Raw genomic sequence first — 16,085 nt, forward strand, 5'->3', positions numbered from 1 at the left:
ATAGCTTTAAAATGCCTGTATTAGAAAAAAAAATCTCTTATCAAAAACCTAAATTTCCACCTTAAGAAGTCTGAAAATGGGCACCAAGCTTAATAATAACAAAAAAGCAGAAGGAAAGGAGTAATAATGATTAGAGTAATAATGGAATACAAAATAGAAGAACAATAAAGAAATGTCAATGAAACCAAGGTTTTGTTATTTGAAAATATGAATAAAAATCAACAATCCTTTAATAGGCCAACCAAGGAAAAGAGAGATGAACAAAAGCAGAGAAGAGGGGTCATCACTACCAACCTTATAATAATTTAAAATAATATAAGGGAATACTATAAATAACTTCATGCCAACATATTATACAACATAAGTGTCATGGACAAATTACCTGAAATATACAAATGACCAGAAGTGACTAGAAAAGAAATAGAAAATGTGAATAAATGCATGAAAAGTAAAGTTGAATTAGTAATGAAAAACTTTCTAACAAAGAAAAGCACAGGCCCAGATGGCTTCACTAGTAAATGCTCTCAAACAGTTAAAGAATGCCAGTCTTGGGGCACCTCAGTGGCTCAGTGATTGAGCATCTGCCTTTGGCTCAGGTCATGATCCCTGGGTCTTGGAATTGAGTCCCACATTGGGCTCCTCACAGGGACCTGCTTCTCTCTCTGTCTGTGTCTCTGCCTCTCTGTCTCTATTGAATAAATAAATAAAATCTTAAACAAAAAGACTACCAGTCTTTTACAGTCTTTCCCAGAAAATAGAAGGGCAAGTAATCACTTTGATACCAAATCAGACAAAGACATTACAGGAAAACTACAGACCAATATTGCTAACAATGTAGACATAAAAGTCCTCAATAAAACATTAGCCAATTAACTTCATTAATACAGGGGCATCTGGGTTGCTCAGTGTGTTAAGCATCTACCTCCAGCTCAGGTCATGATCCCAACATCCTGGGATCGAGCCCCACATTGGGCTCCTTGTTCAACAGAGAGCATGCTTCTCCCTCTCCCTCTGCACCGCCCCCCCAAGTAAATAAAATCTTTTAAAAAATTAACTTCATTTATATATAAGGATTATATACCATGACTCAATGGAATTTATCCTAGTAAGTTGGTTTAACATCCCAAAATAAATTAATGTGGTTAGATATTTAAATATCTCTTTCAATAATGTTTATCAATAATATGGTAAATGAATATTGGTATAATCATGCAATGTAATATTAGAAATGGAAATGTACAGTGTACATCTACGTAAAACAGTATGTTCACAATGTTGAATTCAGCCTGACTTAAAAGAGTACATATTGTATTCCAATTATATACAGTATAAAAAGAGGCAAGATCAACCTATCATGTTCAAAGTTCAGTGTAGTGGCTATCAGTGTAGCTAGAGGAGGGTGATGAGTTGAAGAGAGCACAAGGCAGACTTCTGAAGATGGATAATGTTCTGTTTCTTCATTTGAATAATATGAGTATGTTCAGTTTGTGAAAATTCAGCAAATCGTATGTGCATTTATTTGCTTGCAAAATCAGGATTACTAACCAATACTATTTGGCTGTTCTGCATTGACAGCATCAAAACACAGACCAAAATGCACCATTTTTTATTCTAATGCTTCATTTTATTTTCTGAGACAACTCCACCTACCTATCCCGTCTCATTTTCTCCCCATCAGTTGTGTATTCCTCTTTTCTTCTATCTTCATTTTTTCTTCCAACTCACAGTTTACCTTTTTTTTTCTACAAATATAATTAGGTGTCTAGTATCTTTGAAAAACAAAATACCTTTCAATCATGTTGCCTCGTCCAACCAAGTGTCCTTTTTATTCTCTTCTTGCACGATCACATTTCTCAGAAGGAATTATCATCTGTTTTCACTGTCTTACCTTACACTTACCCCTGGCAAGTACATTCCACAGGTAACATCTCTCTCACAAGCCTTTCCCCTCCCAACCCCTCCCCTTAAGTCCAGCATCACCTTAGCTCTCACCTCCTCCAGTTCTCTCTCCTGAAACACTCTCTTGGCTTTTAGGATGTTTGAACCTCTGGGCTCTCCTCCTCCAAGCAGCTTCTCTTCTCTATCTGTTCTTGCTCTTCCGCCCCTAAACATTGGTATTTTAGAATTTCCTCTGGATTTTCCATAAGAACTCTCTTGGCCATGTCATTCCCCCTCTCCATCTTCAATCCTATTTTCGGATACTACCAAATCCTAACAAGTGCATATTTCTAAATGCCTGTCCTCTTTTTCTTTTTTTTTTTTAATGTTTGATGTAATTTCTTAGTAAGATTTTATTCATGAGAGACAGAGAGAGAGAGAGAGAGAGAGGCGGAGACACAGGCGGAGGAGAAGCAGGCTCCCTGCAGGGAGCTTGATCCCGGACTCTATCCCAGGACCCTGGGATCACGACCTGAGTCAAAGGCAGACAGACGCTCAACCACTGAGCCACCAGGAGCCCCCCCACCCATCCTCTTTTTCTTATCTGTTTTGCCCTTTAGTCCCCTCTACGCAGTATGTCAGATACAGCCCCGAAGTACAAGCCTTGCCATGTCGCATGTAGACGGCCTGCAGTGCTTACTAAGGCGTTCCTAATTCCAGAGCCTGGCATCTGAATCTCTCCAAGCCCTACCCCACCGCATCCGGCGGCCTGCGTTCGCCAGCGGGGATGCCGGGGCTGAGTCGCCAGCATACCCTCGACCGCCCACGGCGGCGCCCTCCCCGCGGCCACTCCTCCAGGCCAACCCTGGGGTCGCTGGGCAAGCCCCGGCTCGCGTAGCGCCTTCTACGAGAAAGCCGTGGACTCGGTCCGTCTGGGTCCCGGCCGTGCACTGCCCTGCCCACGCCGGCGCGGCCGATCCTCGCAGCCTAGCCAAGCCGGGCCGGGCCCTTCCCCAGCCCCCACGCACTCCTCCCCGGTAGCTTCTGGACCCGCCGCTGGCGACAGCGTGTTTGCGCGGCACGACTGTGCTCGCGCCCTTCTCTCCCCCGTTTACAGAGGGAGGGCTCTCTTTCCACCTCCTTGGAGTTGCACCAAACATGCACTCCATCTATCATCTATCTATCATCATCTATAAATATTTCTTTCTTTCTTTCTTTTTTTTTTTTCCTTCTCTCCGTCGCCTGTCAACCCCTCTAGAATCGGGGCTGTCGCGACCGGGGCCCGCCCGGAGAGCCGCCCTCCGCGCCGGCGCCGCACCCCTCCTCCCGGGCCTCCGCGCCGCGCGCCGGGCACCGAGCCGCAGTCCTCCGGGCTTCCTAGAGGGGCGCGCCCGCCCCCACTTCCGGCGCGCGCGGCCCGAGGCCCTTCAGCTCCCCGCCTGGGGTCCGTCCGGCAGCAGAGCCAAGGGTGAGTGAGGCGGTGCGGCAGCGCGGCCCCGGGTGCTTCCCAAACCGCCCCCGTCCGGCCTCCGCCTATCCCCGCCCCCAGGCAGGGCCCGCGGCCCTCGCAGGTGGCCGCGCCTCCTCGACGCTTGTGCCCGCCCGCCGGCCCGTCCCTCCACGCCTTTGCCCGTAGGCCTGCTCCTCCACCGCCCGGCGTCCCTGGCCTCCGCAGCACCTACCGGGCGCCCCCTGTGTGCCCGGCCGCGGGGCCGAGGAGTCGGAGGTGGACGGGGGCAGTCTCCCCTCGCACCCCTTAGGCGGTCAGGGCTCGCTGGGCTGTCCGTCCTGACTTCCCCAGTCTAGGTTGGACCCTCAGAGCCCTTTGACGTTCCCCTTTGCAGTTCTCACCACGGCTAAGTTAGACCCGACTCCTTATGTGGCCTTTTCTGTTTAACGTCTGCCTCCCTACTAAATCGGTTAAGTTCTGTAACGGCAAGGACACGGCCCTGTTTTAGGACTCTGGGCTCGGTGCCTGCACGGAGGAGGCATTCCGTAAGTACGGCTAAAGAAACGTGTGGAAACACACCCGGGACCTCCTCCTCCTCCTCCTGGGAAGGGCCACTGGTTTGGCAGGGAAGGCAGATGTGGAAGGGCATCAGCCTCTGAGAGTATGGACTCTGGAGTCCGACCACTTTGTTTGAGAACAGGCCAGACTACACCACTTGCAAGCCGTGGGGCCCGAGACAAAGTTTGACTTCTCAGCTTCTGTTGAGTAAGACCGTAGAGCCGAGACCTTAAAGTGCTGTGAAGATGAACAGGTAGAGACAGTGCTCCGCTGCACAGTGAAAACTCCGTGTTTTCTGTTACAATTAAGTAAGCAAACCATGCAGATACATTATCGTCACAGCCATCCTGCAGCCAGCAGTTTTGTCCAAAAGTGCCCTGGGGGTTCTTGGGTTGCTTGGACTGAGAGCTAGCTGGGACCAGGCTCTCCCCTCCTCCCACAGGGAAGGCCCTGATCTCAGCTCGGCGCTTCCAGCCCTCCACATGGGTACCCTAGACAACTCTGTAAACACAGACACTTAGAAACACAATTCTGGTCCCAAGCAGTCAACCTATGGCTTCCACTGACAAGGCTGCTTTCTCACATTTACCTATAAGAAGGTAGAAGGAGCTCTTTCTTCCCTGAAACCGCAGCACCTCTCTCCAGAATTCCCTTTTGGGGATGATGGAAGACTCAATGGACCGGTGCTCTTTTTTTACCGACCCCTAGCTGATAAGTTTCCCCAATAAAGCCTATTCTATAACTCATGCCTTGTGATGTGGAATTTGCCTTTCCCTTGCGCCATATCCACCGTGCATTGAGAACTTGCTCTGGGCCAAGTTAGTCATGGTGAAGCCAACACATCAGGAGATGATGGCCATTCAAAAGATAGTTTGTTACTCATAGTTTCCAAGAAGAGGAAGTATGCCATGCCCCACATGGTCACATGGCAAAATTACAGGATCAGTCAGGAGGCCAGGTGAGGGGAAAGTGAACAGGAGCCTCGACTGTGGCTTCTGTGGGAAGCACTGGGTGAGGCAGGGTAAACAGGCTTAGGTTGAATAGTTTCCTTGGGCTCTGTGGCATAGAAAAGCTCTCTGGTTTGACACTAATTTTCTGACCATGGGTGATTAGTGCAGGGGAATGGTGGCCCTGGAGGTGAGAACCCAGTGCAAGAGGTGGTGGGGTGTGGGCTTTGGGTTGGTGGTTTGCATATGAAAAGCACATTTGGAAGTGAGTTTATTATCTCTAGGAATCTGCTAACTCTGGGAAGGACAGTCCCTCCAGTGTAAGCAAGGCCCAGATATCAAAACACCAGGATAAAAAGATATGCTTAATACACCAAGCGCTACTCAAGATGTCTTATGTTACTTCCAATTCCTGTAATAACAGTGCAATGAAAGTATTAACTCCCTTTTTTATTTTTTATTTTTATTTTTATTTTTTTTTAATTTTTATTTATTTATGATAGTCACACACACAGAGAGAGAGAGAGAGGCAGAGACACAGGCAGAGGGAGAAGCAGGCTCCATGCACCGGGAGCCCGATGTGGGATTCGATCCCGGGTCTCCAGGATCGTGCCCTGGGCCAAAGGCAGGCGCTAAACCGCTGCGCCACCCAGGGATCCCCTTAACTCCCTTTTTTAGGAGAGGAAATAGAATATTAGATTTGGTTGGTGACTGTCATCACAGAGCTATTAAGATAGTAAGAGGCTACACTATGATTCCAAACCGTTGGGTCACTTAACTCCAAAGCTGGTGTCCTGTGAACTAAGTCATCTTTCTGCACTATGAGAACAATGGAAACATCATTCAGTCCTTATTAGGCATTTGATAGTGTTGACCATTGCCTCTTTGAAACTTTTTTTTTCATTATAGTGGTATTCACATATATATATATAAATGAGGTATATATATATATATATATATAGATACATATATATGGCACCTCCTCTGTTCTGTGCATTGGATTGGATGATAGAAAATGGTGAGCAAAAATGTTGATGTAACTTATAGCTGAATCACAGAGAAGATAGGTATTAACCCAATAGTCCCACTAAAGTATACAAACTCACAAAACGAGAGAAGTGCTCTGAAAGGAACACAATTCTCTTTAACTGTGTCTATGATGACTCTAACTGACCCAACCCTGCCTGTATCAGAATCACTTGCAGAATGTTTTACAAATATAAAACCAGAATTTCTGACTCAGGCTGGGGCACAGCTCAGGAATCTGTAAAATGAGATGAGTACAATCAAAGAGACTGGCTAAGGATTTTGATTTTGTTTCTGCATTTGCTTTTTAAAAACTGGTCAGAGGAACAGGGTCAGATTTGCAATTTGAGAAGGTTGCCCTGGTTACAATATGAGCAGACTGTGTGTAATTGTATAGTGTGACAGGTTGGTAGCTGATGGAGAGATATGGAAGGGCAGATTCTGGAGATAGGCAGTAAAATCAGTAGGACTTAATTTGCATTAAATATAGGAAAGAGGTGTTAGGGATGCTTCCAGATTTCTAGAAGTGCAGCCAGATGGATGTTCCTACTTCCCTAGAGGGGACCATTGGGGAGGAGCAGAATTAGAGTGGGAGGAATCACTGGTTGGTCATGGATGTGCTGTTTAAGGTCCTTTTGAGAAATTCATGAGGTGGGAGTGAGGAACAGTGGGTAAATAGGGCTGGTGCTCAGATGAGAGGCCCAGAGTAGAGATGCCTGGGAGACAGTGAAGACAGTGCCAGACTTAAGGGCTAACCTATGGAACTCTGATGTAGAAGAGGGTGGGTCTCTCAAGGAGATGGAAGAAGGAAGAGAAACAACGCTTTATGATGAAATACTTCCCTTCAGCCACATACCTATGGAAAACACGTTGGTGAGGCATTAATGTTTTTTTTTAAGATTTTTTTTTTTTTTTTTTTTTTTTACTTATTCATGACAGAGACAGAGAGAGAGACAGAGACACAGGCAGAGGGAGAAGATGTGGGACTCAATCCCAGGACTCCAGGATCACGCCCTGAGCCAAAGGCAGACACTTAACTGCTGAGCCACCTGGCATTAGTACTTATAATAAAAATTTAATAGTATCACAAACATTGAAATTAAAGAGGGAAGACCCATGACATACATAGACTAGCGATCACTAAGTAAAAGCACACATGTTAATGTGATGCCGCCCTTGGTAAATGCTATATGCAGAGTGACACATAGATCTGATGTTGCATTGTTATGGGATTTCTTAAATACCAATTGTCACATAATAAGAACTAAAGAAATGTATTTAGTATTTTTCAAGTACCAAAAAATTAAGAGGAAAATTATCCCCAAGTTTCTCTGTGTTGAGGTGTTTATAGCAAAAACATAATTTAGGAAATGCTGCTTTGTAGGCATATCAGACCTATTTTTATCATAAATAACTCAGGAAATGATACCACCACCATTTCAGTCACCAGCACCATCTGAAAACCTATCTTTGACTCCTCTTTCTTCCAAACCCTTAGCCCATGTGTCCCTGAGTCCTGTCAAATCTCCCATCCTTATCTCTGGCTCCCATACCTCAGGCCCTCCTTGCCCAAATGGTTGCAACAGACCCCTTCCTGTCTCTTCTTCGTGTCCCTTGCTGAATGGGCAGACAGATCCTCCAGCCATTCTCATGGCTGTGGGGATCAAATGCAACCTCTGCAATACAAGCTTTCAGACCCTTGGCCTACTGTCCCTCAGTAGGTGCCTCCTTTCTCACTATTCCTGAACTCTGTCCCAGGCTCTGACCTGCCTTTTTTTTTTTTTTTTTTTCTTTTTTCTTTTAAACCATGGCTTCATATCAGAAGCATTTGGGGTACTTACTTATTGAAGCCTCACCCACAGAGATCTGACTCAGGCAGTCTATTGTGGGTCCATGCTTCATGGCTGATTCTGAGCCAGAGGTGGCAACCATTGGTCTGTCCTCCCTAAACCACGTGCAGCTCCCTCATTCAGCCACATCTTCTCCTTACCCACTGTTGTCTTTGCCTAAATGACCTTACTTTACATCTTCACCGGATTCATTTTTATCAGTCTCTGCTGACATGTCTCCTCTCCGCAGGCAGTTCTCCCTGGTCTTAGTTGTCTTTCTCTGTGCCACCTGGCCTGCTTCCCTCTCTCCTTGGATTTATCACACTGCATTTGTCGGTTTACTTGTTACTTTGTCATATGAAGGAGTCTTTGAGGACAGACCTTTTAATCCTGAGAATCCTGTTCAGTACACTGCCTAGCGCATAGCTCAAGTATTTGTTGAAATAATTAATGAATTCATTCTTTTCTTTTCTCAGAACCTGTGACTTAAAGTCAAGAATTCTTTGTACATTCACTCTGGCCATTCTCTATGACACTTTCCTAACATTTTCACCATCATTTAAAATACGTAGTATCCACCAAGATTGTCCTGGGTTAACCCATTCTGTAATAAACAAGTGCTTTAGAATTGGGCAACTCTAGGTTCATGCCTTGACTTTGCTATTTACCAAATTGGGGCCATGGGTAAATAACTTTTATTTTTTTCTAAATACTTTATTTATTTGAGAGTGAGAGAGTAAAGGAGCAAGGGGAGAAGCAGACTCCTCGTTGAGCAGGGAGCCTGATGTAGGGCTCGATGCCGGGACTCCAAGATCATGACCTGAGGCTGAAGGTACACGCTTAACCAACTGAGCCACCCAGGTGCTCCTACTTAACTTTTAAAAATCTCAGTTTCTTCATCAATAAAATGGGGATGATAATACTTACCTCATAGTATTATTGCCAAGCCCCAATAAAGTAGTATTTGTAAAGTTCCTGGCTCATAGTAGGTGTTCATTAAATGCAAATTCCCTTTGGGGGAGACCCCAGAGCATAAAAGAGCTTGATAGTCTTGTTGCAGAGTCTGGTTCTGCTGCTTACAGGCTGTGTCTCTTTGGTCAACTTATGCATCTCAGTAGCCTCATTTGGAAATAGGCGTAATTGGGATCTCTGGGGGCGCAGTGGTTTAGCGCCTGCCTTTGGCCCAGGGCACGATCCTGGAGACCTGGGATCGAATCCCACGTCGGGCTCCCGGTGCATGGAGCCTGCTTCTCCCTCTGCCTGTGTCTCTGCCTCTCTCTCTCTCTGTGACTATCATAAATAAATAAAAAATAAATAAAAAGGAAATAGGCGTAATTATGATTGTTCTTATGGAATTATTAGGGAAATCATATAAAACTTATGTTAAATATCTGGCTACTGTTGGTGTCTAATAGGTACTTACAAATATGGTGATTATTATTCTGAGAATAATATACTACAGTGTTTTGCTACAGTGATATGCTTTCCATGATCCAGAAGCACTATTATCCCTGATGTTGACCTTAACATTATTTCTAAAGTTGAGTTGATTTTGATGACTCTTTTCTCTTTTTTTTTAAAGATTGTATTTATTCATTCATGAAAGACACAGAGAGAGAGGTGGAGACATAGGCAGCGGGAGAGGCAGGCTCCCTGCGGGGAGCCCGATGCAGGACTCGATCCCAGGACCCCAGGATCACGACCTGAGCCAAAGGCAGACACTCAACTGTTGAGCCACCCAGGTGCCCCTGATTTTGGTGATTCTTAAATTTTTTATTTCTGATCTTGAAAAAAAATCTTGAATCATCTATTAATGTATTGTTTTATGTGGGAGCTCCCTTTTAGTCACTTTTCTTTACAGTGCTACACTCTCTGGCAATTGATCTTCGAAAACCTGCATTTTTATTCGAAACATATTTTCCCCCCTGTGTAACATTAGCATTGTCCATCTCAGGAGTTCCCTGAAGAAGCAGAATTCAGAAGGAATCTCTTAAACACAGACCATTCCTTTCCTGATTCCACTGGGCAGCATTTTTAGACTGTCGCTTCCCAGAATGTCAGGAAGAGCCACAGCCCTGGCCTACCATGCTCCAAAAGAACCAGAAGGACTTATAATTGTGAAGGTTGAAGAAGAGAATTCTATTTGGGGGCAGGACTTTGGCCGTCAGGGAAACACCTGTAGCCTGGAGACCTTCCGCCAGCGGTTCAGGCAGTTTGGCTACTCTGATTCCGCTGGGCCCCGGGAGGCTCTGAGTCAGCTCCGGGAACTTTGCCATCAGTGGCTGAGGCCAGAGGTGAATACCAAGGAGCAGATCCTGGAGCTGCTGGTGCTGGAGCAGTTCCTGGCCATCCTGCCTGAGGAGCTGCAGGCCTGGCTTCGAGAGTACCAGCCTGAGAATGGAGAGGAAGCCGTGACTATGCTGGAGGAGCTGGAGAAAGAGCTTGATGAACCAAGGCAACAGGTAAGAAGTACGTGTTTTGTTTGCTTGTTTTACCTATTATAAGTTAATGCGGGAAGCCATTATAAGCGGCCTTGTGGCTAACAGTTAAAAATTTTTGTCTTCTGGGTTATTTGTCTACTGGGATCAAGGCACTGAGGCTTTTAGTCCTGTTGCTTTCTGTCTAATCATCTGAATGAGTTTCTGGCTCTAGCTGCCTTGCCCTGTTATTCTAGGGTTTTTTTCCTTCTGTATCCTCAGAATCATAGTGCTGGTACTTGATTACTCCTAGGACACAGCTCATGGCCAAGGAATGATCTGGAAGGAAATGACATCCATAGGAGCACTGAAGTCTCTGAGTATACAGCTCCAGCCCTGGGAGAACCAGTGCAAGAGTGAGGCTCAGGAGTCCCAGACTTCCCATAGAGGTAAGGAGTTGCAGTCCATTTGGCGTTGAGGATGATGATAGGGCTATCAGCTATGGCATAGTACATTTCCTTAATGACAGTCAATTGTGGCTGTCATGAAATATGATGGAAAGGCCCCCTCCAAGTCTCAAAATATTCTTCCATTGGCTGTGCCTAAAATCTGAGATTCTAATATAATTCCTAACTTTGGGTTAAGAATTAAGATTTTTAATGAAATTCTCTTATACCCATGATATTCAAAGACCAATAGACGTTTTTATATATTGTGGTCCACTGGCAAGGCAGCCCCTAAGGTGGAGATGAGTAATGTGTCAGTAATAGAAACTGTGTAGCAACTTGAACAGGGAAAGTTCATATTAAGAATTTATTGACTATAATGGAGTTAATTACTAAGTGGTTAAAAAAAAAAAAAAGGAAACAACTCCAAAGAATACAGGAGTAACACATGTAGGAAATCTTTAGGGCTGAGGCAGAGCACCTAAGGGAGGAAAAAATCTGGAAGAGAGTACCACATCTTTCTTGACTAAGCATCTCACTGCCTCTGATTCTCTCTGGTCATCTTAGCACATTTCTCTGGACATGCTTCAGTTCCTCCACATTCATTTGAAGTACAAGGATAAGATAAAAACAACTCTAAGGAGGATCCGATTAATTTAAAATATATGATAGATTCATTTCCCAGCTCTCATCTGTTGCACTGTGTTTTTGTTCCTTCACAGTGGCATATTACTGTTGTGGACTGATAAGGCTCATTGTGCTCATCACTTTTCAGTCTTAGGGGTCTTGGTTAGCCCTGCCTCTGAGGAATTAACGTTGAGTATTTCACATTGTTCACCTAGGTTGTAAGGTTTAAATCACTGGAGGGATCCACCTTGAAAGAACTTTAAGAGTCACCATGTCATTGTTACATTGTTACAACCTATATCCTTGGTTATGATTTTCCCAGCCTAACAGTATATCATGCCAGAAGAAGAGCCTGAGATATGGAGATTTGGGTGCAGAGGGCCCTTCAGAAGAAATCTGTAATGGAGTGAGAAGAGCAGAGTTAGGAAGGGAAAATATCAAGCCATAATGTGATCTTGGGTAAAACTTAGCCTTGGCTTAGTCTCTGCGGGTTTGTGGGATCCTGACCTCACCCCCACCCCGAGCTTAAGGGCACTGCTGAGTTGTCCCTTCTTAAGGAGGTGGGGGTTGGGGTGAGGCAGTGAGGGTGTAAATAACATCGTGGGCCAGATGGTTCTCATCAGCCAGGGCAACTCTTCAGAGAAGGGGGCACCTGTGGGTATTAGGAGCCAACACTCACAGCACCTGGTGGAAGGAGGCACCATATTCATAAAGCAGGTCTGGATGGACAGTGAAGCATCATCTACATAACATTAAAGGCTAAAAGCATGTTTGTTAATGTGCAATTAAAGACCACATCCGTAGTTAAAAGGCTTTTAGACCATACAGGTCCCTGACCAGGTAGGGGACATAGGGGAAAACTGCAGGCCTTGATGCTGAGCATCTTTGAATCCTCACTCTTCCAATTGTGAATTAATTTGATGGCATTACATAGATGATGTTGCCTCTCTGAGCCTTCATTTCTTTATCTGTAAAATGCATTCAAGTTTAGAGGACTTCTGGGAGGATGAAAGTAACTGAACAGTTTTTCAGATATTCCCTCTCAAAATAATTCAAGTTCCCTTAGCCAACACCTAGTAGTCTCCTCCTGAGTTACTAGAAATCTAGAAATGAGAGGGGCTGAGAGGGGGTTTTGAGAGCTGAAAGTTTGGCTCCAGGTGGTCACATCTGGTCACATCTGCCTCTTGTTTCCATCTGCCTTTGACCATTTGCACATATAAGACTCCCACCTGATCCCAGAATGAGTCAGGAAACTACAATATTCCTTTTCTTATGCTTTGTCTTATTCTATTTGCTTATAATTGTTGGGTCTACTTAGAACCTACCAGAATCTGCAATTGCCATGCTGCATTCTAGTTCTTGGTTACCAACCTGTGCTCAATTCTAACTCCGAAAGCATTTCCTCATCTATATCCTGCTCTCCTACTTTTCTAGGGGTACCACTTACTCAGGTTTCATAGACCTCTTTTTTTTTCTCCTGAGCACTCGCTATCATCTCTTTTCTTTTCCCTTGTTGCCAGAAAACACATCTTCTCCTCTAACTCAGGATAGTCTCCTGGCTTCCTGATCTTTCACTACTACTCCTGTTTATCACAATCTCCTCTAAATCATGTCTTTCCCTGCTCACCATCCCTCCTCTCCACTGCTGACTCTTGTTTATGTCTCCCTTACTCTCTGAGGGTGCCTCCTCTCACCCCACCCCAGGTCACTTCTCCAAATTCTAGATCAGGAAGTAAGTTAAGATTTTTCCTAATAGGTAAGTACCTACTTCATTTGGGTTACTTTATATTCTTGTTATGATAGATTTCCTTTATTCTAACATGAGGATTGAGTGACACTAGTATTTCTATTCACATTTTTAGATGGCAAGCTGGCAGCTGACAAAGTATTAACAGCAAAGCAAGAAATTATTGAATGTGTAGCATCAGCGGCCATGATATCCCCAGGAAGACTTCCTGGGGAAAGTCCTTCAGGACAGGTAGTAGAAGAAGCTTTGGGAGCTTCTCACAATATTGAAAAGCCAAAAGAAACAGCTGCAAGGAACAAAAGGAGTCCTCCCCCTTCCCAGGAAAGACATCTTAGTCTGACAACGTTCAACAAGAAAATCTCTACTGAAGAGTGTGTCCTTGACTATGACAAGAGTGAAAGAACTCTCAATGTGAACTCAAATGTTGTAACACGGCAAAGAGTTCATGCTGGAGGAAAGGTCTACGAGTGCTTGGACTGTGGGAAAGCCTTTTGCCAGAGCTCAAAGCTGATTAGACACCAGAGAATTCACACTGGAGAGAGGCCTTATGCATGTAAAGAGTGTGGCAAAGCTTTTAGTTTGAGCTCGGACCTCGTTAGACATCAGAGGATTCATAGTGGTGAAAAACCCTATGAATGTTGTGAATGTGGAAAAGCTTTCCGGGGCAGCTCAGAGCTCATTAGGCATCGGAGAATTCACACTGGAGAGAAACCATATGAATGCAGTGAATGTGGGAAAGCCTTCAGCCGGAGCTCAGCCCTCATTCAGCACAAGAAAATTCACACTGGAGACAAAGGCTATGAGTGTACTGAATGTGGTAAGGCTTTTGGTAGAAGCTCCATCCTTATTGAACATCAAAGAATTCACACTGGAGAAAAACCCTATGAGTGTAATGAATGTGGAAAATCCTTCAATCAGAGCTCAGCCCTCACGCAGCACCAGAGAATCCACACTGGGGAGAAACCTTATGAATGTAGCAAATGTAGGAAAACATTTAGGCACAGATCAGGCCTTATGCAACACCAGAGAACTCACACCAGAGTTTAACTCTTGTGTCAGGGTTGTACAATTCTGTAATACTAGGGATTCACTTTTGGGGCAAGACCCCCTCCCCCCCCTACCAAAGTTTCCTGAGAGCATAGTTCCTGCCTTTCCACTCCAAGTCAGTACTTGCTGTACAAGGTGATCCACACAAAGATGGTTGTGGATGTGTTGAATGGGCAGGCACCTTCACAATATAGCCAGCGTTGGGGTAAAGATCCCGAAAGAGCTCCTTATCAGGTGGACTGAGAGGTGGTACCTCCAATGGCAAGGATCTCTGTCCAGCAAGAACAGCGGGCATCTGGCAGTCGGAGGCATGTGCTGAGAGTCACTTTGTTCTCCAAAGTGTTGAATTGTGAGGTTGTGAAATGTTGAATTATGCCCTGGATTAGTTTATAGTTCATTCTGCCCCCTTGCCAGGACTTTAAGCAACCCTGAGCTTACTGAGGTCAACTGAGGTCTCTTTATTTATTGAGCACCTGCTATGTGCTAGCCATCGGGGGCAGACATGGCCATTGCCCTCCCAGAGTTAAAGGCTTAATGAGATACATATATATTTATTAAGCAGGTAATGACAGTAAAGTGTGATAAGTGCTTTGGTAGAAATATCTAGGATTCTGTCAAAATACATCACAGGGGCACCTAACCTGGTGTGAGTCACTAAAGGCTTTCTGAATGTGACAAAATCTTTCTTGAGGAATAAAGGGTGCCTATAAGCCAGGTCAAGGCAAGAGGGAAGAGAAGAACATTATAGGTGGAGGTTGTAGCACATACAAAGGCATGGAGAGAGGATCTTGAGAGGTCTCTTCATCAGGACTCCTCCAGCAGGAATTTCTTTGCATAAACCTTGGTTTAGAAGCCAGGACTTGTGTTGGTTCCTCTCTTCCTGTTTATAATCACAGAGTTGGGTAGCCTATCCCAGACCCAGAGTTATGTAAAAGACCTTGAGGTACTCAGGACAATTAGTGTGATGGTAGACTTTGGTGCATCCTGTGGAAAAAGGCATGTATGTACACCAGGGAAAGAAAACATATTGGGAGGCTAGAGGGACGGTGTTTGGTGTGCCATGACCCTAGAGTTCAGGAAATGGGAAGCTGACAAGAGCGTAGGAGTGGGGAGCTCTGCCTTCCCAGGAGCCACTAGTCCTCATTTCCTGCCCCTCCCCTTATTATCAGGCTCAAAGGTACTTCTTGAATTACACCCTCAGATTCCTCAAAACTCTACTTCTCTGCTAATTTTTATTTTGGCAGTTTTAATTAAACAACCATTAATTGTTGAAGGCAATTCATGTGTAAGAGAAGGTTTGATTATCCTCTAGGGTATGCTGATTTCCCTTCCAGATACTGTCTCTTTTGAAGACTCAATGATCAAAGCTGTTTGGGGTAATATGGGAGGTGAAGTGGGGGTAAGGGACAGTTTTTGTGTCCACAGGTTGGGAGATTGTCATTGAGTGAGGTCAATCAGAAGTCTGGAGAGACCCTTCAAATAGATGGAGTTGCCTTTTTTCCTATAGGTGACAATTGGAGGATTTCATATTTTTAATTTTAATAAGATTTCCCCCCCCAGGTTGTGAATTAATTGTAAATGTTGGTAATATAGAAAATGAAAAAGTAGAAATCCCCCTCAATCCCATCACCCACAAAAACATTGTTAACATTTTGGCATACAATCTATTGGTTTCTTCTTTCCCCAACCCTAGTATTTTTTTGGTAAATACCTTGTTTGCTAAATCATTTTTAGTAACTGATCGTAACATTTATACTTTGAGTATATACTTAAACTGTTGAGTATTAGAATGTAATACAAGATGTAATAAAATCTGAATCTTAAAAGTTTTGCTCTGGAAATGATTTGTTCAGGAGCATAGTAACACAAGTGGAGGTATGCTGGGAGAAAGCAGGGGGGATTGGAGCAAGAAGTAAGAAGATTGGTGTTCTTGGTTTTATTTCAAAAGGTGTCCAAAGGTGTCTGGAAGCTGATAGCCCTTTGGGCTGCAGTTCAGCAGGTGAAGTCACAACGTTTAGGGGCAGCTGGTTGAAAAACTGTGGGAAGGAGAACAAGCAGCCTCTTTAAACATACATACAGTGTCCACCTTAGAAGCAGGAAGCGTTAGAGGCAA

At 44.5% G+C, this 16,085-nt stretch overlaps 1 protein-coding gene across 1 annotated transcript in view; it reads left to right on the forward strand.

Annotated features, from left to right (window-relative positions):
- The window catches only part of ZSCAN30 (zinc finger and SCAN domain containing 30), an 82,176-nt gene extending 66,378 nt beyond the window's left edge, over positions 1-15,798 (forward strand). Inside the window, 6 exon segments of the mRNA XM_049112984.1 lie at positions 2,599-2,915; positions 3,137-3,346; positions 3,428-3,617; positions 9,689-10,150; positions 10,419-10,554; positions 13,041-15,798. Of these exon segments, the coding sequence (XP_048968941.1) occupies positions 2,599-2,915; positions 3,137-3,346; positions 3,428-3,617; positions 9,689-10,150; positions 10,419-10,554; positions 13,041-13,972 (2,247 nt within the window). The 3' untranslated portion in view covers positions 13,973-15,798.
- Positions 15,799-16,085: the final 287 nt, after the last annotated feature.

This window comes from Canis lupus, chromosome 7, assembly GCF_003254725.2.
Source record: "Canis lupus dingo isolate Sandy chromosome 7, ASM325472v2, whole genome shotgun sequence".
Taxonomy (NCBI): domain Eukaryota; kingdom Metazoa; phylum Chordata; class Mammalia; order Carnivora; family Canidae; genus Canis; species Canis lupus.